This window comes from Spea bombifrons, chromosome 7 (assembly GCF_027358695.1).
Source record: "Spea bombifrons isolate aSpeBom1 chromosome 7, aSpeBom1.2.pri, whole genome shotgun sequence".
Classification (NCBI taxonomy): domain Eukaryota; kingdom Metazoa; phylum Chordata; class Amphibia; order Anura; family Pelobatidae; genus Spea; species Spea bombifrons.
This window is the reverse complement of record NC_071093.1, coordinates 45,996,226-46,020,795: the sequence shown is the minus strand read 5'-3', so window position 1 is coordinate 46,020,795 and position 24,570 is coordinate 45,996,226. Positions and strand designations below refer to the sequence as shown.

General features: G+C 51.8%; 3 protein-coding genes across 3 annotated transcripts; 1 reads left to right on the top strand and 2 right to left on the bottom strand.

Annotated features, from left to right (window-relative positions):
* Nucleotides 1-93: 93 nt before the first annotated feature.
* Nucleotides 94-3,108, bottom strand: LOC128501245 (sulfotransferase 1B1-like). The gene is made up of 7 exons (XM_053470650.1): nt 2,961-3,108; nt 2,759-2,887; nt 2,550-2,647; nt 2,305-2,431; nt 2,101-2,195; nt 1,654-1,834; nt 94-694 (listed from the first exon to the last, which is right to left on the bottom strand). The coding sequence occupies exons 1-7, from the start codon at nt 3,106-3,108 to the stop codon at nt 582-584; spliced, it is 891 nt and encodes a 296-aa protein (XP_053326625.1). The 3' UTR covers nt 94-581.
* Nucleotides 3,109-9,518: 6,410 nt separating this feature from the next.
* Nucleotides 9,519-14,007, bottom strand: LOC128501834 (sulfotransferase 1B1-like). Its single transcript, XM_053471468.1, has 8 exons — nt 13,866-14,007; nt 13,204-13,338; nt 12,990-13,115; nt 11,093-11,190; nt 10,538-10,664; nt 10,286-10,380; nt 9,805-9,985; nt 9,519-9,710 (listed from the first exon to the last, which is right to left on the bottom strand). The coding sequence occupies exons 1-8, from the start codon at nt 13,870-13,872 to the stop codon at nt 9,598-9,600; spliced, it is 882 nt and encodes a 293-aa protein (XP_053327443.1). The 5' UTR covers nt 13,873-14,007; the 3' UTR covers nt 9,519-9,597.
* A 4,574-nt stretch (nt 14,008-18,581) lies between these two features.
* CORO1A (coronin 1A) lies at nt 18,582-24,395 on the top strand. Its single transcript, XM_053471467.1, has 11 exons — nt 18,582-18,720; nt 19,308-19,513; nt 21,367-21,489; nt 21,638-21,767; nt 21,878-22,059; nt 22,292-22,411; nt 23,100-23,204; nt 23,284-23,429; nt 23,509-23,566; nt 23,654-23,872; nt 23,960-24,395. Exons 2-11 carry the CDS (start codon nt 19,316-19,318, stop codon nt 24,059-24,061), a joined length of 1,383 nt encoding a protein of 460 aa, XP_053327442.1. The 5' UTR covers nt 18,582-18,720; nt 19,308-19,315; the 3' UTR covers nt 24,062-24,395.
* The last annotated feature ends 175 nt before the right edge of the window (nt 24,396-24,570 follow it).

The following is a 24,570-nucleotide window of genomic DNA, read 5'->3' as shown; positions in this document are numbered from 1 at the left end:
TCATTCATATCTTTTTGCAGGGAACGCTTAATTGTCATGTGACACATATGCAGGTGCTGATAGGTCGTTACCATATAAAGTGAAAATACTTAATGCTGTGTTCAGACAGAATTTAACATTTTAATGATTTAAGGATAAAGGTAAAACATCCCAAGATCTGCAGAGATTAAGTTCATTAAATTCCCACAAACCCAGCTGCGCATGACCGTCAGCAAGCGATGCTAAGGCTACTTCATGCACAAGATGGCGCCGTTCCTAAATAAATGTAAAAATATTCCCCACACCAAGAATTTCTTGTAAAGTTAATTACATCAAAGGCTCATATCGCAAATATAGTGACTTCTAAAACAGGAAGTAGTGTGCCTTCTGCTTCCTGTTTAACAGACGCTCTTGCTCAAGATGTGCGTTCATAAAATGCTTCCCCCGGACGATGAAAAATCTAAATTTGATGGTAGCGCAGGGGCAGTTTCCTTAAAGCGTTTGAGGATTTGGGTTTCTCATTGGATGTGCAATCTGTAGGGGGGTCTCACACACTACCCTCCTGTCACATGGCTGTGGGGGCCGCTCTCTCAGTCTTTTGCTCAGACCTGGAACCTGAATGATAATTCACTGCCGGCCATTTCCCTCTGATAATATTCATCAAACCTCCTGCTCTGAGACTCCGTGAAGTGGTTCTTCCAGTCGCCGGAGATTCCTGGAGAGGGAGAGAGATACGGATCAGGGATCTGCTTTATACAGAACTACTTTAGAAATCAGTGGGCCCCATCGCTGACGCCCTGAGTCACCCCTTGTTGCCCCCATTCCTGGTGACTAAATCCAAAGCAGGAGTGTTGGCTGCTGTACGGAAGGTAGTATGGATTCCGGCAACGATGCAAACAGTCCTAATTTTCGCAGGACAGTCCCGGTAGATGCCCCACAGTTCCACTTTTGTGCGGAGGTTGGCATCATGGATCGCTTGAGCTGCCCCAACCTACCCCCTTGATCTGTGAAAGCAATTTATTACAGCATCGGCTTCCATTGCAGGCCTCCTGTGGCTATTCGGGGGAGGGCCCCCCAACATTGAGGGATGTTCCAATATGGGCCCCTGAAATGTCGGGGGGGTATGATGATGTCACATCCACCAATGGGAGACAGATGATCTCCTAACTCAAAAACAACTTCTCCCCCCAAAAAAACCACTTCTGCGGATGCCCCACCTGCCAAAAAAGTTTGAAAAGTGATCCTATCGCCATAGCAATGGAATGTTTTTTTTTTATCCATAATCCCCCTAATCTCACAGGGAGGGCAATGTTTTGAAAGGTCAGACGCGGTGAAATATTTTAATCCGTTGCCCACATGAGAGAACGCGGTGTGATCAGGTTATGCCGGATCCTTTCGCAGCACAATTTGAAACCTGGGATCCAGTAACTAAACGGCGTTGTGTTCCCGGGAGGGCCGTGGCCGGTTGGCGGTTCTAACCGGGGTGTGCCAGCCACGGCCGGACCTCGTGTAACAAGCTGATAAAAATCCAGGTGACTTGGCAGGATTGGAAGGAACGTAACTGTTCGGCGAAACCGTTGGGGCTGGCATGGTCAGGTGTACGGTGAAGGCATGAGCTGTATGGGGAAAGTAGGCCGAAGAGCTTGCAATCATGAGCGCCTAGAGATAACCTACCTTTTCTCATGAAGGGGGACACTGAGTGGTCCATCACGGTTGACGATAAAGTTGTGTAATTGGTCATGGGGTTCTGCTTCATGGCCTGGAAGGAGGTGTGCCTCACGATCTTCTCCAGAACATCCTCGGTTAGGTCCTTCCCCAGGAACTTCACCACCTTCCGGATCTCACGCTTTGGGTCCTGAATGGGGAAAGGGTTAAAGGTGGTCGCCGGGCCGTGTCCACGTGTCTGTCCCATTAAACCCTGCGCCCTGACACCTCTATCCAACACCCCTGTCCCTGGAATGTCCTAATCTTTGTACAAAGCCCCATATGCAAATTAACTTTGCATACGAGGTAAGATTGTGATGCAAAGAGTGCAATCTTAAAGGATCGAAAAAATCTATAAAATATATTAAACATTTCCGCAATGGATTGTAAGCTCTTCTGCAGACCGACAAGACCCACCTCAATCATGTCCTCGTAAAAAAGATACAGGATTCCAAGCTGATTTCTCAGATCCCACCAGTCTCTCACGTGAGCCCCCCACGGCCCGTAAGCCACTGGAAAACAGAGACAGCGCCTTAACGATGCCTGGAATCGCATGCTCTGATTGGAGGGTAATACGCTGCGGAGAATGCCCGGTAACATTGTATCTGTGTGGCCTCTCACCTGCCCCTCGTATGAACTTCTCTATATACCCCTCCCAGGGACCCGGCTCGGGGTGTAGTTTGTTCATCAGGTCAAAATGATAGTATGAGACCGCTACGTCCTTAGGGTTCCTCGCTACGTATATAACCTGCGGAGAGAGGGGTATCAGGCCCAAAGTCAATGCCCCGCAGCCGTGTTCTCTGGGGTCTTCCTTCATGAGTTTAGAGGTTTGGAGCCAGGATTGGCCCCCAATGGATACACCATACCTTACAGCTCTTTTCCCAAAAGGATTTGGGGAGGAGGGAAACCGTCAGGTGGGTCTTGATCACCCGAGGAGAAGGTAGATCTTCCAGCTGCTGGGTTCCTGAAAGAATAATGGTGCAAAGAAGCCACTACGTGTAACAGGTCACCGTGAGGTCATAAACGAGATGGAAAATGAGAATAATGTCCCATAGGGAAAAGTTTAATGCCTCACCTGGGGGTGCATATCCTGGGGCACAGAACTCCAGCATGGGCACCTTGTTGTGGATGGCATCTCTTTGGCTCTTCTCCGTGTCCCCATCAGCCAGGATGACGTCAACGATCTCACTGATCCATGTGGTACCTGGGGATGACGTGGACGCCATGAGCCATGAATTCCATTACAGGGTCAGAGGCGAACCAGTGCTGATAGGTACCTGACTTGGGGTAGGTGGCAACGACGAGGTCATCTTCTCTGACTTGGAACTCATCGATACGTTCCCAGTTTGGGGAAAAAGCACAAACCATGGGGACCCCGCGGACGGTAACCCAGTCTTTGCGTCTCCATTCGTCTAAACCCTCCATCCTGGTCAAATAGTGTTTGTTTTATTAGAGCCAATCACCCTGCACCCCCCCGCCTCCCATCACTACCCCACATACCACCCCCTCCATCTCCCCCCGCCTCCCATCACTACCCCACATACCACCCCCTCCATCTCCCCCGCCTCCCATAACTACCCCACATTCCATGCCCCTCCATCTCCCCCGCCTCCCATCACTACCCCACATACCACCCCCCTCCATCTCCCCCACCTCCCATCACTACCCCACATACCACCGCCCTCAATCTCCCCCGCCTCCCATCACTACCCCACATACCACCGCCCCTCCATCTCGCCCGCCTCCCATAACTACCCCACATTCCACCCCCCTCCATCTCCCCCACCTCCCATCACTACCCCACATACCACCGCCCCTCCATCTCGCCCGCCTCCCATCACTACCCCACATTCCACCCCCCTCCATCTCGCCCGCCTCCCATCACTACCCCACATACCACCGCCCCTCCATCTCCCCCCAGCCTCCCATCACTACCCCACATACCACCGCCCCTCCATCTCCCCCAGCCTTCCATCTCAGACCTCCCTGCTCCTCCATCTGACCCCGGCCACCCATATCTCCCTCAACCTTCATGCTCTCCCATCTCCTCCAGCCTTTCATCTTTTCCAACCTACTGTCACCCCTCGCAGTACCCTGCTTTCCCAGCTTCCCTACTCCTCCAAATCCCCCCTGCTTCTGCATCGGCCCCCCAGTCTCCCTGCCCCTCCATCCACCACCAGCCTCCTATATCTCCTCAGCCTCCCTCTCCAGCCTTATATCCCCACTCAGCTTCCATTCTCCATTAGATCCAACCGTTCCTACCCAGCTGGTCCTCTCCCTGGTAATGTCTCGTCCTCTCTCGTTTCTAACACCATTCTTTCACTACCCCATCTCTATCTCAGTTTGGTCCAAATACCCCCCCCCATCCCTGCCTCCGACTTTCTGCAGAGTCCCCGGAGCGGACGCCCTGCAGCTGTGTCAGAATAACAAAACCAAGCGATACGGATTTAAAGGCAGAAGCCCCCGCTGGGGATATCAGCGAGACGGGGGGGCCGAGGGCTCTGTAACCCCCTCCAAGGGGACGAGATACAAATAATGGAATAACGCCGGCCCCCAGCCCCGTCTGTGCGCTAATCAGCATAGAGGGGGTTAAAGCCACGGGGAGACAAAAACAGCTGGGGAGAAAAAAAAATAAAAAAGCCCAAACATTCATTGGCAGAAGCTCTACAGCCCAAAGCAGGTCAAAATAGTGACCCCCCCCGGGGGCAGATATTAATTGGCTGAGCCACAGAATTCAGGCAAAAATGGACATTTCCTGTAAGTTCCTTTTCTTAGAGTTAAATGGTTGGTTTCCTCGTTGAAATCTCCGGCACGCGGTTACAGAGACCGGTAAGATCGTGACCCCACGGTGCTGGATCAACCGGCTGAGCGGTGCAAGAGCCTTCGGGCGATTAACTGCATGCACAGTGTCTTAACTTTTCTGAGGGGGTAGTACATAAGTGGAACAGGCTCCCAGCGGAAGTGGTAGAGGGTAATACAGTGAGGGGATTAAACATTCATGGGATAGACATACGGCTCCTGAATCTAAGACGAGACCAACGACTGATTAAGGTTTGAGTCTTTACAGCAGGAGAAACGGGCGACGAGACGGGGGCCGAATGGGGCCACTGGTCTAGGGTTATAGCTCCCTTTGCATTTGCTCGGTGCCCGCGCCATATCTAACCCCCATGGCTGGATTAATAGGCATGGGGCCTATAATAGCTTAAAACTCCGGTCCGGTCCTCGGGGGCCACCGGCACTCCAGGATTTCCTTATAATATGTACCGGCTGATTGGATACTAAAGAGGGAGTTGGCAGGAGAGCTTGCAATCTCATCTCCCTGACTCCACTGCGCCCCATGAACGGCCCTGCATAAAGCATATTTCAGTGAGAGGTCACCCCACTGCTTGCACTATACATTATGCAGGGTCGGCCCAGTGCTGTTATTAGTGAATAAACTCCAATATCAACCAATCACATGCCAGAGAGGTGGCACAGAGCCAAAGTTAACCTGCGCAGGGTACTCACCTACCGGGTATCTGGGTGCCAAATGTGACGAGGTGAGGGAAACTCTGCAATAGGTAGAGGGGAGGGAGAGGCTGGAGGGGAAGGTGTGGACAGGGGAGGGCTGACAGACCACAGGTTGGGGAGGAATTAGTGTATTTAGGCAAATCCCTCCCCTGCACACAGAAAATCACTGATTAATCCTGATTATTATTTCTAAAATGCAGCTAATCCTGATGCCCCGGGGGGGGGGGGGCTGTTACAGAGTTTATCATATTTCATCCCAGAAAGAGAAACACCAAGCTTTATCCCCATAATAATAATAATAATACAAATATGAAATAATCAATCATTAATAATAATGTCGGTTTGTAGCCTGTGTCTGGCACTTTATGGGGGTTTTAGGGTTAATTTCCCGTTGTACATCGCTGTGGAATATGATGGCTCTTTATAAATCAGTTCATAATAATCATTTCTGGATGATTGACAATAACCAGCGATGGCTGTAACTGGGGGGGCATTCAGAAGAAGAATAATGGGGTTTATTTACCCCGTTTAATTTATAAAGCTGTTTCCTGCTGTTTCTATACACATTACGGGGCTTTTAGGGCTGTAGAACCCTGCGATCCCCTCATACCCAGCAAACATTCTGACCTCCTAGAAAAGAGGGGCATCAGGGGGGAGAGAGGGGCATCAGGGGGGGGGGGAGGGGCATCAAGGGTTTGGGTGAAGGACTGGTCAAAGTGAAGAGGGACACTTGGCAGATATGTTCTGTGTATAATGTGTAAGACAAATATTACTTAACCCCTTAATCTGTTTTTATGTAAGCGTTATCCTCCGGCGCGGTGTTCGGGGGGTGAATGGATTTTCTTTCGGGTAAAATTTCATGATTAGCGCAGATTTAATCACATGACTGACATAAAAATACAGAGAGAGTTTGGCGGATCGTAGCGTCTTCACTGCAACTAAACCTAGAAACTCATATACTGAGGGTGAAAGGGGCAGATTCTCAGGGTAACGGGGCAGATTCTCAGACCTCAGGGTGATTTGATGCAGGGGGGTGACGTTCCAGAACTTTCGCTTTATAGCCGTCCCTTTATAACAGACAGGAAAAAAAAGTAATTCCGAGACCCGGATCTAACACTAGCGGGTCAGAGGATGAGATGGAATGGAAGCAAGTTTTACTTTAGTGAGAGGGTGGTGGATAAGTGGAGCCTCTTCCCAGCAGAGGTGGTAGAGGGTAATACAGTGAGGGGATTAAACATGCATGGGATGGACATACGGCTCCTGAATCTAAGACGAGACCAACCACTGATTAAGGTTTGAGTCGTTACAGCAGGAGAAACGGGCGTCTAGACGGGGGCCGGATGGGGCCGATCTGCCAGCCGGTTCAGGGTTTTGAATCTGCTCGCTATGAGGTGTAGTTACGCTGCATCGCGGTATATTTTGTAGAATATTCCAGAAGTCCTGCTAGGTGACGCTTCCCCTTTAACAGTCTGCGGGAGAAAGTGCGGAGTCACCCTGCTGCCCGGCCGGGTTCACCGAGTGTCAAAGCTCAGATGGTCTCACCTGATATGGAACCGAACGCTCCACGTGACCCGCTCACACGCGACCCGATCACACGCGACCCGATCACACGCGACCCGATCACACGCGGCCAGAACTCCTCACCTACTTTCACAGGTGGCTTCAAGAAAAAGAAGAACACCTGGGGCCCCGCATTTAACACAAACCATGAGAGAGAAACCGAGCCGGATTTTAGAAAAAAATAAAAAATAATAATTGTGATGAATGTTCACGCTTTTAGGGGTCTCTTTCATGCTCTCCGGGGGCCCCAAATTTTGTCCCTGTTCGGGGGGCCAGGGCGGGACTAAGCTGACAAATTTGATATCCCATGACGTAGGGGACACGTCCTTGGTCCTCATGGTTTTCGCGACGTATCGCCTCCATTACCAGTCGTTAGGGGGTTAAAGAGGAATTGACAGGAAACGTCTATCGCTAACATTTGATTAAAAATAATAATAAATAAAAATGCTGGATACACGAGGCCCCCCCCTGCCCCCCCGGTCATGTTTCATGTTTTCCGGATCGAGCGGACGGAGATGACAAGAAATAAGAAGGAAGATGCGTTTATTAATCCGATGACATCACACGGAAAGCATTGAACACGTTCAGATACACGGCTTGGTCCAATGACAACGTCTCAGCTGATGGGGTAACAGGACTGGGGTGATGAGTGGGGGAGGGGACGGGATCAGTAGGGTTGGGGGGTATTACAGTACATTGTTTGGAAATTGGTAACAATGTTTTCTTTTTTAACCCCAGTTGTAGTTTTTGCCCCAAAATATGAACAACAGAATGGCTCAGTCTTAATCACCCAGCCAAACACTCTGTATACAGCGCTGGGGGTTATTACTGTATACAGCGCTGGGGGTTATATTACTGTATACAGCGCTGGGGGTTATATTACTGTATACAGCGCTGGGGGTTATATTACTGTATACAGTGCTGGGGGTTATATTACTGTATACAGTGCTGGGGGGTTATATTACTGTATACAGCGCTGGGGGTTATATTATTGTATACAGCGCTGGGGGTTATATTACTGTATACAGCGCTGGGGGTTATATTATTGTATACAGCGCTGGGGGTTATATTACTGTATACAGCGCTGGGGGTTATATTACTGTATACAGCGCTGGGGGTTATATTACTGTATACAGTGCTGGGGGTTATATTACTGTATACAGCGCTGGGGGTTATATTACTGTATACAGCGCTGGGGGTTATATTACTGTATACAGCGCTGGGGGTTATATTACTGTATACAGCGCTGGGGGTTATATTACTGTATACAGTGCTGGGGGGTTATATTACTGTATACAGCGCTGGGGGTTATATTACTGTATACAGCGCTGGGGCGGTTATATTACTGTATACAGCGCTGGGGGTTATATTACTGTATACAGCGCCGGGGGTTATTACTGTATACAGCGCTGGGGTTATATTATTGTATACAGCGCTGGGGGTTATATTACTGTATACAGCGCTGGGGGGTTATATTACTGTATACAGCGCCGGGGGTTATTACTGTATACAGTGCTGGGGGGTTATATTACTGTATACAGCGCTGGGGGGTTATATTACTGTATACAGCGCTGGGGGTTATATTACTGTATACAGCGCTGGGGGGTTATATTACTGTATACAGCGCTGGGGGTTATATTACTGTATACAGCGCTGGGGGTTATATTACTGTATACAGCGCTGGGGGGTTATATTACTGTATACAGCACTGGGGGTTATATTACTGTATACAGCACTGGGGGTTATATTACTGTATACAGCGCTGGGGGTTATATTACTGTATACAGCGCTGGGGGTTATATTACTGTATACAGCGCTGGGGGTTATATTACTGTATACAGCGCTGGGGGGTTATATTACTGTATACAGTGCTGGGGGGTTATATTACTGTATACAGCACTGGGGGGTTATTACTTATTACTGTATACAGTGCTGGGGTTATATTACTGTATACAGCGCTGGGGGGTTATATTACTGTATACAGTGCTGGGGGTTATATAACTGTATACAGCACTGGGGGGTTATTACTTATTACTGTATACAGTGCTGGGGTTATATTACTGTATACAGCGCTGGGGGTTATATTACTGTATACGGCGCTGGGGGTTATATTACTGTATACAGCGCTGGAGGTTATATTACCGTATACAGCACTGGGGGTTATATTTCTGTATACAGTGCTGGGGGTTATATTACTGTATACAGCGCTGGGGGGTTATATTACTGTATACAGCGCTGGGGGGTTATATTACTGTATACAGCGCTGGGGGTTATATTACTGTATACAGCGCTGGGGGTTATATTACTGTATACAGCGCTGGGGATTATATTACTGTATACAGCGCTGGGGGTTATATTACTGTATACAGCGCTGGGGTTTATATTAATGTATACAGCGCTGTCCCGCTGATGTCGGTGGGTGGTCACGCTGACGGCAGCAGGAAACACCTGAATTCAGGTCAAGCCCGGAGAGTTCCCAGGTTCGGGGTTCAGGCAGGGATTTCAGCCGTGTCCATCGGCGTCTTTACTCACAGACTACCCCCAGAGCCCACCTTTTCTCACTGAGATCCCCTCCCCCCACTCATGCTGAGACCCTCGGTGTCGAATGAATTGTCCTCATTCTTTGGAAAGGTACAGAAACGATGGATGAATTCGTGTCTATCCCATTCCTGAGTAAATCCCCTCACTGTATTAGCCACTACCACTTCTGCTGAGAGGCTGTCCCAATTATCTACCACCCTCTTGGTAAAGTGTAACATTACTAACTATTTGGGCATATGGATTTCATATATCTTGTGTTATGTTTAGTCCTCGAGGAAGGGTCCAGAAGGACATAACGGAGCTTTAGTCCTGGAAGCGGAACGATAAGTCGGTATCCGACATCTCCCGGCCGTAATACTCATCAAACCGCTCGTTCTGAGCCACCGTGAAATGGTTCTTCCAATCGCCGCACCTTCCTGGAGAGAGGAAGGGTGAGAGAGAGAGGAAAAAGAGCTAAAGCAATAAATAAGCTTGGCAGAAGAGCTGACATTCTACTTGGAATGCACGTACCTTTCCTCATGAAGGGGGAGATGGAATGGTCCATCACCGAGCTGGGGATGGTCGTGTAATTGGCCATGGGGTTGTCCTTCATGGCCTGGAAGGAGGTACGTTGGTGGATCTTCTCCAGGACCTCCTCGGACAGCTCCTTGCCGATAAATTCGGCCACTTTCTGGATTTCGCGCTTCGGATCCTGGCCAATAGGAAAACAGGACAGGCAGAGAACCCCCTCTGTTACCGCGACCTCACCGCTCTCCCCGACCTCACCCTTCTTTTCTTATCCCAATGATTTTCAAACACAGAAGAATTATGATGAACATTCTTTAAAGCTTCTTCTGCTGCTATGGCAACAAAGCCATCCACCCTATCAGTGCTATCTCTGTGAATCACATGACTGCTGCCAATAAATAAAGCATTCCCATATAAAATAAGAATGCGAGAGACGAGAGAGTAGCCACGTGGGTTTGGGTTGGCGTGTAGAGCCGCGTCTCACCTCCAGCATGTCCTCGTAGAACAGGTAGAGGACGTCTCTCTGCCGTCTAACCTCCCACCAGCCCTTCACGTGAGAGCTCCACGGGCCAAACGCAACTGCAAGAGACCCACAAACACGGCTCGTCGGAGCTTCGAGATTCCCAGAACGCACACAGACTCTCCACGCAACCAGCTGACTCCATATCTACGGTGGACGACGTCTCCGAGGCTACACTTCTAGCGCTCACGTTCACTCACACTCACACTCACGCACCTTTCCCTTGCATGAAGGCGTCCAGGTATTCCTCCCAGGTCCCCGGCTCCGGATGTACAACGGCCATGCGATAGAAGTGGTAATACGAGACCACCACGTCCTTGGCGTTACGGGCGACGTATATCACCTGGAGAGAGAGGTCAGAGGTCACCGGCGTCACATTTACTGTACTGTGAGGTTGAGTCAGAACCGGATAATAAAGACCATCCTGTGGAGCGTCAGACGAGCGCTGGTCTGTCTAAGGGATGAGTGACAGCCCGGTCTATGGGATGAGTGACAGCCACGGTACACAGGATGAGTGACAGCCTGACCCATGTGATGAGTTACACCCGACCCATGTGATGAGTGACAGCCCGGTCTATGGGACGAGTGACAGCCACGGTACACTGGATGAGTGACAGCCACGGTACACGGGATGAGTGACAGCCACGGTACACGGGATGAGTGACAGGCACGGTACACGGGATGAGTGACAGGCACGGTACACGGGATGAGTGACAGCCACGGTACACGGGATGAGTGACAGGCACGGTACACGGGATGAGTATCATGTACCTTGCAGTTTTTTTCCCAAAACGTCTCTGGAAAAAGCTCCACCGGGAGATGGGATTTTATGACACGAGGAGATTCCATGCGATTTAAAGCCTCAGTGCCTGGGAGAGAGTAGAGAGAGAGAGACTGCAGCAAATGTATCACAGAGCGAGGGGGAGAGAGTACAGGGAGAGTACTGGGAGCAAGATACAGCGAGAAGACTACAGGTAACAGAGCATAGTACTGGTAACAGAGTACTGGGAGAGTATAAACTGGTAACAGAGTACCGGGAGAGTATAAACTGGTAACAGAGTACCGGGAGCGTATAAACTGGTAACAGAGTACTGGGAGAGTATAAACTGGTAACAGAGTACCGGGAGCGTATAAACTGATAACAGAGTACTGGGAGAGTATAAACTGGTAACAGAGTACCGGGAGAGTATAAACTGGTAACAGAGTACCGGGAGAGTATAAACTGGTAACAGAGTACCGGGAGAGTATAAACTGATAACGGAGTACTGGGAGCGTATAAACTGGTAACGGAGTACTGGGAGAGTATAAACTGGTAACGGAGTACCGGGAGAGTATAAACTGGTAACAGAGTACCGGGAGCGTATAAACTGGTAACAGAGTACCGGGAGAGTATAAACTGGTAACGGAGTACCGGGAGAGTATCAACTGGTAACTGAGTACCGGGAGCGTATAAACTGGTAACAGAGTACCGGGAGAGTATAAACTGGTAACAGAGTACCGGGAGCGTATAAACTGGTAACAGAGTACCGGGAGAGTATAAACTGGTAACAGAGTACCGGGAGAGTATAAACTGGTAACAGAGTACCGGGAGCGTATAAACTGGTAACAGAGTACCGGGAGAGTATAAACTGGTAACAGAGTACTGGGAGAGTATAAACTGGTAACAGAGTAGCGGGAGAGTATAAACTGGTAACAGAGTACCGGGAGCGTATAAACTGGTAACAGAGTACCGGGAGCGTATAAACTGGTAACAGAGTACCGGGAGAGTATAAACTGGTAACAGAGTACCGGGAGAGTATAAACTGGTAACAGAGTACCGGGAGAGTATAAACTGGTAACAGAGTACTGGGAGAGTATAAACTGGTAACAGAGTACTGGGAGCGTATAAACTGGTAACAGAGTACTGGGAGCGTATAAACTGGTAACAGAGTACCGGGAGAGTATAAACTGGTAACAGAGTACTGGGAGCGTATAAACTGGTAACAGAGTACCGGGAGAGTATAAACTGGTAACAGAGTACCGGGAGAGTATAAACTGGTAACAGAGTACCGGGAGCGTATAAACTGGTAACAGAGTACCGGGAGCGTATAAACTGGTAACAGAGTACCGGGAGCGTATAAACTGATAACAGAGTACTGGGAGAGTATAAACTGGTAACAGAGTACTGGGAGAGTATAAACTGGTAACAGAGTACTGGGAGAGTATAAACTGGTAATAGAGTACCGGGAGCGTATAAACTGGTAACAGAGTACCGGGAGCGTATAAACTGGTAACAGAGTACCGGGAGAGTATAAACTGGTAACAGAGTACTGGGAGAGTATAAACTGGTAACAGAGTACTGGGAGAGTATAAACTGGTAACAGAGTACCGGGAGAGTATAAACTGGTAACAGAGTACCGGGAGCGTATAAACTGGTAACAGAGTACCGGGAGAGTGTAAACTGGTAACAGAGTACTGGGAGAGTATAAACTGGTAACAGAGTACCGGGAGAGTATCAACTGGTAACAGAGTACTGGGAGAGTATCAACTGGTAACAGAGTACTGGGAGAGTATAAACTGGTAACAGAGTACCGGGAGAGTATAAACTGGTAACAGAGTACCGAGTGAGTACTAGAAGCAGAGTCCTGGTAATAAAGCTCTGCAGATATTTTTAGTGGGCGAGGGGTACCTGAGGGCATCCCCGGGGCAGCAAACTCCAGGAAGGGCACCCGCAGGTAGATGGCATCTCGCTGGGTCTTCTGTGCGTCTCCTCCACTGAAGATCAAGTCCACGATCTCGCTCATCCAGGTGGTACCTGCAGGGGCGCGAGATCTGTCTGTCCTTTCTCTTCCCTTCATTTTGCCCCCCCTCCTCCCCAGGTTCCCCCTTCCCCCCCCTCTCACCTGATTTCGGGTAGGTGCAGATCACCAGATCGCCTGCTCTGGCCTGAAACGTCTTCACATTCTCCCAGTTTTCTGCAAACGGTCCCAGAATGGGCATCCCGTCGACAACTTTTATCGGGGGGCGGCTAGTCATGTCTGGGGTTCAAGAATCCAGGGGATTAGAACACGGGGGCAATTAATTACAAAGAGTCGCCAGAAGGTAAAAGAGCACAGATTGGGGACCCATCGGATCAGTCTGAGTCCAATAGATCTGCCACTCGGGGCCACCGAGACATTCTGCTAAACTTTTGACTGGAATTCCCCCCCCCCAAAAAAAGTGCAATACACAGAAATCCAGAATCTGCCGGCAGATCGGCCCCATCCGGCCCCCCGTCTAGTCGCCCCTTTCTCCTGCTGTAACGACTCAAACCTTAATCAGTCGTTGGTCTCGTCTTAGATTCAGGAGCCGTATGTCTATCCCATGCATGTTTAATCCCCTCACTGTATTACCCTCTACCACCTCTGCCGGGAGGCTGTTCCACTTATCTACCACCTACTTAGTAGAGTACATACACACCGTACACAATTCCTGCACATGTAGGGAACAGATGTCTGGGGGGAGACCCCTTAGTATGAATAGCGTTGGGGGAGACACCGAGGACCCGTTTCATGGCGTCCGGTACCTTTCATTTCCAGGATCCTGAAGACGTTCTGTCTGCGAGACCCAGTAGCGCCGGGGGATATCCCAGTGACGCCCTGGAACGGGTTACTGGTTTTATACGCTTTTCCCTGGAAGCGCAGACTCGGGTGACCCCGCCCACTGAGGAGGGGCAATACGAGGGGGGCAGCATTAACCCCGCAAAGCAGGGGCCTGGACTCCGGGGAGGCTGTGGGTTTTTGGGGCGCCCGGGGGGGGGGGCAAAAAGGCTAATTGATGCAAATTTATGCTAATTACATGTAAATAAAGGCTAATTATCTGTACATTGATGCTAATTATACATAAATTAAAGAAGACAACGCAACCCCCCCAGCCGCTGTAAGCGCCACAATCCCAATCCAGCATCCGTATTCCCCTTAGTGATGGACGATATCTGCAAACAATAAAGCCCCCCACATCCTGCCCCAAAATGCCCCGTTTGGCTGGGAGATGCCCGGGTGGCGTCTGTAAAGAAAGATCTGCCCCAAAAACTGGGAGAGGGGGGAGAAAAGGATAGGGGGAGAGGAGAGGGTTTTTGGCAGGAGAGAAAAGCGGGGAGAGCAAAAACAGAAGGAGGAGAGAGGGGGGGCAGTCAAGAGGAGAGTCCGGTAGGAGAGGGGGGCAGTAAAGGGGGGAGAGGGGCATTAGAAGAGGGGGGAAAGACGAGGAATATATTAGAAGAGTAACCTGTTCCTGGCTGCGCTGGGACTCGGGGGAACGCGTTGGGCCAGACAGGAAGATTAGGCGGAGGGAGGCGTCTTTAATCCCGTCTGATGCCAAAGGGAAGTTTTACTGGAGCTGTGGAAATCTCAGGAGCGCAAGCGAGCTGTCTAACGAGAGCGCAGCAGGTTGTGCAACCATGCCTCCCAACTATCCCGCTTCATGCGGGACAGTCCTAAGCCGAGCTCTACCTCAGTCACGCAGAGAGCCCCGCAGGACATTGGGATTGGGGGGCGCAATCCCACAGTAGCGCTGCCAGTTTGAGTGACATTCTACCTCCCAAGCTCCGCCCACCCGCATCCCGATTCTCCGGGGCAGAAGTTGGGGGTATGTGATATTATGCAGAGATAGCCGATATCCACACTCCTCAGGTGCCCCTCTTACTGGAAAATGTGGGTGTCGTCCGTGTTACCGACAGTCGGGGGGTACAGTCAGTACCTGTGTATCTCTTACAGGCCCCAGGGGCTCTCTACCCTGCACTGGGCTCCGCAGTCTGCTGCCCATGTCTGAGCAGTAGCAGGCTTTGGGACCCATTAGCCGCCTCTGTGATCATAGGGCAGGGTATTTGGAGGTGCATGGGGCCACGGTGGGGAGCCCCAAGATTTCTAAAGGTGGCTCTGCTGACCTCCGTAACGGGTTTTCACCGAGCCCCAGCACCATAGGGGTTAAATATATTTTTCTTAATGATTAAATATCCTCTATCATTGTTGGGTGTTTGTGGCGCCACCTGGTGGGGGACCGAGTACATTACACAATGCTGATTGATTTCTACAGCGCCGTCATATTCCGCAGCGCTGTATAAACGGGACACGACAAGCAGGCAGGGCCGGCCCAAGACATTGTGCTGCCTGGGGCGAAGTGTGAAATGCTGCCCCCCCCCGCTTCGGGGGAAAAAAATCTGCAAAAACTGTCCTACATCCATTATTACAAAGTTCTATGTATCCCTACAGTAAGTAAAGTGCCAGAAAACAGATAACTAAATACACACCAGGACAGGCTCTGCCACACCGAGGCCCAAACACACACACATAGTCCCCACTATAAAGAAATCAGCAATTGTGTTTCACAAACTCCAAAGAACCAATTTAAGTTTCCTTTTTCATAAAATATTCAGATTCACTATAATAACACAATACCTTCACTTTTCTTCACACTGATGTCTGGAGTTTTGTCCTTTGATGTGACTAGAAATTCAGGAAGGCATTTTTTTTCTCTGGATAAATAAAAATTACAAAGTTCTATTTATCCCTACAGTAAATAAAGTGCCAGGAAACAGATAACCAAATACACACCACGACAGGCTCTGACACCTGTCAAGAGCATAAAGAATGCTTTCCACATTGCTGCTTATTGTGTGTATCTGACTGTGCCCCCTGCCAGGCCCCTTTGTGCATTGATTTATTTGATGCCCCCCCTTTTGTACTGGTTGATTATAATGCCCCCTATACCCATGTGTATCACCCCCCCCCTTTGTGTATAGATCGTCCTAACCACCCTGTTGTGTCCTCACTCCCCAGCCACCCTCTAGGGGCATGAACCGGCTTAAATCACTCAAGGGAGCCGGAGGTCTGTTAAAGACCTCCGATACCGCTCCCTTGCGAGCCTGCTCCTCCAGCGGCGGACATTACTGTCCGTCTCTGGAGGGGTGCCGGGTGCGCCCCCCCACCCGCTAGGTACGCTGCTGGCGGCAGCGGTACGCTACGGTGGGGTCGGACCCCGCGGCGGCACCCCCTGGAGTGTGGCGCCCTGTGCGGTCGCACAGGTCGCACACCCCAAAGGCCGGCCCTGTACTTACGTTTTCTTCTTCCACCGACGTGCTCTTCAGCCTCTTCGCGCTCCAGATCTTCTCCTTGTCACGCGGTGACGGGCAACTGCTCTGCGTGAGCCCGCCCCCTTGAGCGTCACGGCGCATCAAGGGGGTGGAACGAAGAGCCGAACCGATCGGCACGCTGCACGCAGGCAAGATTTTAAGTAATTAAACGGCGGCGGTTTTACATTTATGTTAAAACCGGCGCCGGTAGCCGCATCGGATGGCAAAACAGCGGCACTTGGGGCGGCAAAGTGCCGCCCCTTCAAAAGTGCCGCCTGGGGCAATTGCCCCAGTCTGCCCCATTATAGGGCCGGCCCTGCAAGCAGGGCATCACATAACAGAAACACAAGCTGAGGAGGGTAAGTATGTGACGTCATACGTAACATTTAACTGCCCCGGGGGCAGATATTTATTGTGAAGATTCGATTTAGTCATCAAATGTGTTACCTGGACTTAAAGATTCACTTCATTGAGTCACCTGCATTCAAGTAGGGATATCAACCATAACATACTGGGAGCAAAAGCACAAACTGGGACTCTTACATGTGATCTTAGATAGACCTTAATCGTCGTTGGTCTCGTCTTAGATTCAGGAGCCGTATGTCTATCCCATGCATGTTTAATCCCCTCACTCTATTACCCTCTACCACTTCTGCTGGGAGGCTGTTCCACTTTTGTCCTTTCTTGCCCGGCTGGGTTATCATGGAAGCTGTCGGGCTGTGATTAGGAAAACCCGTTATCAGTCTGGGATCAGAAGCATTGTGTGTCTGACATGCTTCACTTTCTGTTGGCCACTAGATGGCGCCATTAATCTGCTACAATGTTTCTTTCCTACAGAGACTCCGGAATATGACGTCATCGGGTCCGGGGTACCATCTGGATCTGAAACCATGACCCGTCAGCCTTGGATTTGCCCCGCACTCAGAATCTGCCCCTTGTAACCCGAGGTCAGGTGTCTGGGGCGGGACTCTGGCCTGCGTTTGTTGTGACACCGGTTTGTCCAGTTTTTACCCCGGGGTAAATCTCTCGTATTATGCTATAGTGCGGGGTATTAGAGTTACTATATAAATAATAAGTATATAAAGGGAAGTCACACCCAGTGTTTAACCAAAGCAACCACACAATGGGGGCCTGTTGGGGCCACACATTGGCAGAGAGGGGTTCAGGGCCCCCTTTCACAGGGGCCACATGTGTCCCTAAGGGTCCTGGCGCTGGAGCTCAGGGAGGAATCAGAGTCTAATCTCCCCCAAGACAGGCAGGAACTGGATGCATGGAGTCTGTATGGGGCCCGTGGGCCCTAAGCGGTGCGGGTAATGGCCCCCACTCACACCTCGCCCCACCCATAAAAAGAAAATCTAAAAGTGGGGCACAAAATGTCAAAACGAGTGAAAATGACAACAATTCGGTCCGGCCCGCGGCTTTACTGCCCACTGGCCTTAGAGAACGGCCCCGGGCCCCTCAGAGGGCAGGAACGTGACAGAGAGGCAGGTGTTGGGGGTCTCAATCGACTCAAATCACTCAAGAGCACCAGACTGGCTCCTAGGAGCTTACAGTCGATTAGAGCTCCGGCTGGCCGCTGGCGAGTTGATCAGTCGAGCTCCCCGAGGAGTTCAATTGATGAAAATAAGTTGAAGCTCTTTTTAAGCTCGGCTCGATTGAAGTGCGATGTTAGTGAATAGAGCGGCCGCCGATTACCATCTCTGCAAGAGAGGAGAGCAAAAGGGGAAAGAGAGAGAGAGGAAGGAAAGAGAGTTACTGCAATCAAGAGACGGTGGAGAGAGAGTAACGAGAGGACGGGAGAGAGAGCGCTAACCCTGGGGGGAGAGGGACGAGAAGCAGCAGAAATGGGGAAGACGGGGATTTTGGGCTCAATCATCTAAATGGCGAAATCCAAAACGCGTGCAGAGCGTCGCCTATTAACCCGTTCAGTACTGTATTAACCCTTCGGCTGCAGAGCATTCTCCCATTAACCTATTCATTGCCACTTTACTGGAGCTAGTCAATTAACCCCTCTCTGTCCATGTCAAGCAGCCCGCTGCTCCTTCCATAATAATATTACTGTATTAACCCGTTCCCTGCGTGATACCTACCGCCCATCCCTCTGTTAACCCCTTGCCTGACATATGTCTCCATTAACCCCTCCCTTGCTGCAGGGGCGAGCGGAGCGCGCGGCTGTTTCCTGCCCACCCCCCCTCTCTCTCGCTTTTAAAAGATGTTACAGAAAAAGCAGAACTTCAAACAGACGGCAGGAAGCTCTCATCCCCGCAGAGCATCTCCCCCGGCCCAGAGACAGACCTCGCGCAGCCCACAGGTACCAGCGGGGCAAATGGGGCAAATGGGCCAGGGGGGCTAACAGGCATTGCTCCAACTCTCACAGTGCCAGGGGGGCAAGCTTGGGGTCAGACTGGGGCGCAGATTAATGGGCATTGCACCAGGCCCTTGCCAGGGGCCCCATCCAGTAGTCACGGGGCTTATGGGCTCTCCAGTGGCCCCTTCCCAAAAACCCAACCCATGGGTCATTTTTATGCAAAGTTATTTGGGGGCAAAGTTCTGAAAGTTAAGCAATCGCCGTGGAAACCAGTGGACTGTGCCTGTTAGTTGCACCAGAAGCAGCCATCCCGCATAGCGCTGCGTGAGCCGTGGCCGGGGGGCTTTAGTTGCCCCTGTACCCTAGCATGGTCATTGTGTCCAGGGGCCGGGCAGAGGCAAAGATTGTGGTAGGGTGGCAGCCGACACACGCCCCTCCTTACCCCCCCGTGCCACTCATTCATTAGGGGGGCATTAGGTGTAAAAATGAGGAAAGGGGGCAGTTATACAGATTGAGGGGGAAGTGGGGGCAATAGACTCTACCCCCATAACCCCAATTAAACTCCTCCTTTATCTTTTTCCTCCCCGTAGCTCTCGCCATGAGTCGGAAAGTAGTCCGCAGCAGTAAGTTCCGCCACGTCTTCGGGCAGCCGGTGAAGGCAGATCAGTGTTACGATGACATTCGCGTGTCGCAGAACACGTGGGACTCCAACTTCTGCGCCGTCAACCCAAAGTTTTTGGCCATCGTGGTGGAGGCCAGCGGGGGAGGCGCGTTCATGGTGCTGCCTCTGTCTAAGGTGGGTATGTCAGCGCGTGTCACGTACATGTATGTCAGCGCGTGTCACGTACATGTATGTCAGCGTGTGTCACCATCGTTTCACTGTACATGTATGTCTCTGTGTGTCACCGTACATGTACGTGCGCACCAGCGTATGAACGTGTACCTGTGTAAGCGTACATGACAGGAAGTGGCGGCTGATGACAGGATGTGGCCGGCTCTGCGCAGGTGAACAGTCTGTGTGAACATGCGCTGTCCGGGGGCTGTTTGTTCTGATTTAGTGAAATCAGTGACCGGCCCCTGTATAATGTATAGATAAATCAGTGACCGGCCCCTGTATAATGTATAGATAAATCAGTGACCGGCCCCCTGTATAATGTATAGATAAATCAGTGACCGGCCCCTGTATAATGTATAGATAAATCAGTGACCGGCCCCCTGTATAATGTATAGATAAATCAGTGACCGGCCCCTGTATAATGTATAGATAAATCAGTGACCAGCCCCCTGTATAATGTATAGATAAATCAGTGACCGGCCCCTGTATAATGTATAGATAAATCAGTGACCGGCCCCTGTATAATGTATAGATAAATCAGTGACCGGCCCCTGTATAATGTATAGATAAATCAGTGACCGGCCCCTGTATAATGTATAGATAAATCAGTGACCGGCCCCCTGTATAATGTATAGATAAATCAGTGACCGGCCCCCTGTATAATGTATAGATAAATCACGACCGGCCCCCTGTATAATGTATAGATAAATCAGCGAGCGGCCCCTGTATAATGTATAGATAAATCAGTGACCGGCCCCCTGTATAATGTATAGATAAATCAGCGAGCCGGCCCCCAGATCAGACGTACGGAGAGCTCTGAGCTGCTCACAAAGGCCCCTCTGTGTCCCCGTGATGCCCCGATGAGGCTGTGATGCCCCGGGGAGACGGTCTTATGATCAGACAGAGCGATTAACCCTATGAGTGCCGCACATCGTCCCCTCGGGTTAACCTCTGAGTCATCAGAGGCTCTGCAAGCAAAATCTGAACATATTTCCAATAAGCGGTGTGTATCAGCGTGATTGTATGTTATTTGTGTGCAGCGGTGTGTTACAGTGCGGTGTGTCTCCGAGCGGCGGTGTGTTATGGTGTGTCACCGTGCAGGGTGTCGCCGTGCGGGGTGTGTGTTGGTGTGTGTTATGGTGTGTCGCCGCGCGGCGGTGTGTTACGTTGTGTCGCCGCGCGGCGGTGTGTTATGGTGTGTCGCCGTGCAGGGTGTCGGTGTGCGGGGTGTCGGTGTGCGGGGTGTGTGTCGGTGTGTGTTACGTTGTGTTGCCGTATGCGCTCCTGTGTGATGGGGAAGTGTCGCCGCCGCTGACTTCTGCCCTTATTTGGAGGGGATGTGATCTGCGGCTGCCGTTATGACACGGAGTGCGACATCCTGTGTGTAACACACCCAGCGCACCACGGGCTGCACGCAACACCCCCGATACCCGGCAGCCGGGGGGTTATTCTGTGTCCCATTACTGACCTTTCTCCATAGCAGAGCTAAGAAAATACTTTGCCAGAGGGTGGTAGATAAGTGGAGCAGCCTCCCAGCAGAAGTGGTAGAGGGTAATACAGTGAGGGTATTAAACATGCATGGGATAGACATACGGCTCCTGAATCTAAGACGAGACCAACGACTGATTAAGGTTTGAGTCTTTACAGCAGGAGAAACGTGCGACTAGACGGGGGCCGGGGGGCCGGTGCTGTGCGGATGGCGGTGCTGCACCCCCTGCTGTTTGTACGCAGATTTTCACCCCGTTGAGTAAATAACGAGAAGTTTTGTTGTCGGAATCCTGGGTGACCAATGACATCGCGCGTTGCCTCCACAGACGGGCCGTCTGGACAAGTCCCAGCCTTTGGTCTGCGGTCACACGGCGCCGGTGCTGGACGTCGATTGGTGTCCCCATAACGATAACGTCATCGCCAGCGGCTCCGAGGACTGCAGCGTGATGGTAAGAGCCGGGCAGGACGTGCCCCCGGAGATACCCCGCCGGGGCAGGATCGGAAACATTGCCCGGGGGAGCTGGCACCGTGCCCTCTGTTTGCAGGATTGGGGGCCGGGGGCCGGACGTGGCGATAACACCTCTGTTTGTACGTCAGGTTTGGGAGATTCCGGACGGGGGTCTCACTCGCTCCCTCACCGAGCCCATTGTCACACTGGAGGGCCACACCAAGCGAGTGGGCATAATCACCTGGCACCCGACGGCCCAGAACATTCTGCTCAGCGCAGGTAGGCACTCAGCTGGGGGGGGGGAGCGGTCAGGTTGGTGTACGGAGGGCAGGTTGTGTGGCTGGCGGGCGAGGGACGCGCATGGACTGGAGGTTCTTCTCTCCCCTCAGGCTGCGATAACCTGATCCTGATCTGGGATGTGGGCACCGGGCAGTCCGTTATCTCTCTGGACGAGCTGCACGCGGACCTCATCTACAGCGTGGCCTGGAACCGCGACGGCCGCTTCATCTGCACCTCCTGCAAGGACAAGAAGATCCGCGTCGTGGAGCCCCGGGCCGGCAGGGTCGTTGCGGTGAGTCCCACGCCTGTCTGGAGCTTCCAGGCCACCGTTCCCAGGGTCGGGTACCGCGGCGGCGGGGCGGCGGCCGGGTCTCCACAGCAGTCTCTGACCCGTAGAGGGCGCTAGAGGCGGTCGGGGCAGTACCTCTCGCTGATGCCCACCAAAGCTAAAGGCTTTCAGGGAGGAGAAAGACCCCCGGTGCGGAGGTCAGAGGTTAACGCGATCACCTATTTCCTTCCTCCAGGAGAAGGATAAGCCTCACGAGGGCAGCCGGCCGGTCCGCGCCATCTTTATCACCGACGACAAGATCCTCACCACCGGATTCAGCCGGATGAGCGAACGCCAAGTGGCTCTGTGGGACCTGGTGAGCGCTATACACCGATACTACCCCAAGCATTAGAGCGCTATACACCGATACTACCCCAAGCATTAGAGCGCTATACACCGATACTACCCCAAGCATTAGAGCGCTATACACCGATACTACCCCAAGCATTAGAGCGCTATACACCGATACTACCCCAAGCATTAGAGCGCTATACACCGATACTACCCCAAGCATTAGAGCGCTATACACCGATACTACCCCAAGCATTAGAGCGCTATACACCGATACTACCCCAAGCATTAGAGCGCTATACACCGATACTACCCCAAGCATTAGAGCGCTATACACCGATACTACCCCAAGCATTAGAGCGATATACACCGATACTACCCCAAGCATTAGAGCGCTACACACCGATACTACCCCAAGCATTAGAGCGCTACACACAGATACTACCCCAAGCATTAGAGCGCTATACACCGATACTACCCCAAGCATTAGAGCGCTATACACCGATACTACCCCCCAAGCATTAGAGCGCTAGACACCAATACTACCCCCCAAGCATTAGAGCGCTAGACACCGATATTAGACCCCAAGCATTAGAGCGCTAGACACCGATACCACCCCCAAGCATTATTTCACTGCTCCCCTTATCATTTGTGCCCAACATGGATGACGCCACAACCATTAGAGCGCTAAAACGCTTCTTCTTGCTGCGTAGAAATCCCTGGACGAGCCTCTGACCCTGCAGGAGCTGGATACCAGCAGCGGCGTCCTCATCCCCTTCTTCGACCCGGACACCAACATCGTGTACCTCGGCGGGAAGGTGAGGGATTGGAGGCTTGCGGGTGATCACAGTGTGAGCGGGAGACTGTTGTGGCCTTCTAACAATCTGTGTGTGGCAGGGGGATAGCAGCATCAAATACTTCGAAGTGACGGACGAGGCTCCCTACGTCCACTACCTGTCGCAGTACAGCAGCAAGGAGTCCCAGCGGGGGATGGGCTACATGCCCAAGCGAGGCTTGGAGGTCAACAAGTGCGAGATAGCCAGGTAACTTCCCACCGTCGCTGACCTGGGGCGGAAAAAGCTGCTCGTCTGCTTCTTACCCCTGTAACTAAATTTGTTGCAGGTTTTACAAACTCCACGAGCGGAAGTGCGAGCCGATAATAATGACGGTGCCCAGGAAGGTGAGACGGGCCGGGGGGGCCAGGGATCCATGGGGCGGTCGCGCAGGATCGCAAGACACTTAACCCCTCTCTCTTTCTCTCTCACAGTCCGACCTGTTCCAGGAGGATCTGTACCCGGACACGGTGGGGCCGGATCCTGCCCTGACCGCAGAGGAGTGGTTGGAGGGTAAGGACGCCGGGCCCCTGCTCATCTCGCTGCGGGACGGCTACGTCCCGGCCAAGTCCAGGGAACTCAAGGTCACCAAGAACGTCCTGAACTCCAGAGTCCCCCGACGCGGCCATCCGTCCGACGGGAAGGGATGCACGGTAAGAGGGAGACCGCCGGCGGGCGAGCGTGTCTGCCGGGGGACTAACCCAGAGATTACACGGTAACAAACATTGTGCCGTCCGCAGGATCCCACCACGGAGCAGGTCCTGGAGGAGTTGAAGCAGCTAAAGGCGACGGTCGCTACGCTGGAACTGCGTCTCACCCGTCTGGAGAGCTCGGCGAATTAGAGCGGGCGGAATGGGCACCTCCGTGTCCTGCGCGGTATTTTTATACAGGCTTTGTGTTAGCGGTGCGACCGTCACCCCCTCGTTAGTTTGGGAAGGAGCTGAAATTCCCCCCAATCGAGCCATCGCTCCTCCTCCCCCATTGGTCAGAAATTTGTGGTTTCAGTTCTTGGACACCGCACAGAAGGCGGACCCCCGCGCTGTGATTCTCGGGGCAGAACCCCCCCGGAACCGACGAGCACCCAGCTCCGCTCTCCCCCGTCACGGGGCTCGGCTACCACCTCTGCCCGCTCCCAGCTCGATGAGCGCGTGGAAATAAAGCTTCTGCCGTTAATAACGTCTCTGCGTGTTTTTGTTGAAAGGTGATCCAGCGAGAGCTCTAAGCGCAGAATCCAAAAAAAAAATAAAAAATAGCTCAGTAGGGGTTTCTTCAGCATTGTTTTGGCTCAAAAACAGTAAAGATCAGTAGACCGGGGGGGGGGGGGGGGGTTACGCAATACATAATATTTATT

Excerpts from the sequence above, each read along its gene's own strand:
- LOC128501834 (XM_053471468.1), bottom strand. Across the intron at positions 13,116-13,203 it reads CTGCACCTACCCGAAATCAG|GTACCACCTGGATGAGCGAG; the intron begins GTGAGAGGGGGG and ends GCGCCCCTGCAG. Across the intron at positions 11,191-12,989 it reads TGCCCCGGGGATGCCCTCAG|GCACTGAGGCTTTAAATCGC; the intron begins GTACCCCTCGCC and ends ACTCTCTCCCAG.
- CORO1A (XM_053471467.1), top strand. The coding sequence starts at position 19,316 with ATGAGTCGGAAAGTAGTCCGCAGCAGTAAGTTCCGCCACGTCTTCGGG. Across the intron at positions 23,567-23,653 it reads TAATGACGGTGCCCAGGAAG|TCCGACCTGTTCCAGGAGGA; the intron begins GTGAGACGGGCC and ends TCTCTCTCACAG. Across the intron at positions 23,873-23,959 it reads CCGACGGGAAGGGATGCACG|GATCCCACCACGGAGCAGGT; the intron begins GTAAGAGGGAGA and ends TGCCGTCCGCAG.
- LOC128501245 (XM_053470650.1), bottom strand. The coding sequence starts at position 3,108 with ATGGAGGGTTTAGACGAATGGAGACGCAAAGACTGGGTTACCGTCCGC. Across the intron at positions 2,888-2,960 it reads TGCCACCTACCCCAAGTCAG|GTACCACATGGATCAGTGAG; the intron begins GTACCTATCAGC and ends CGTCATCCCCAG. Across the intron at positions 695-1,653 it reads GTCCCCCTTCATGAGAAAAG|GAATCTCCGGCGACTGGAAG; the intron begins GTAGGTTATCTC and ends CTCCCTCTCCAG.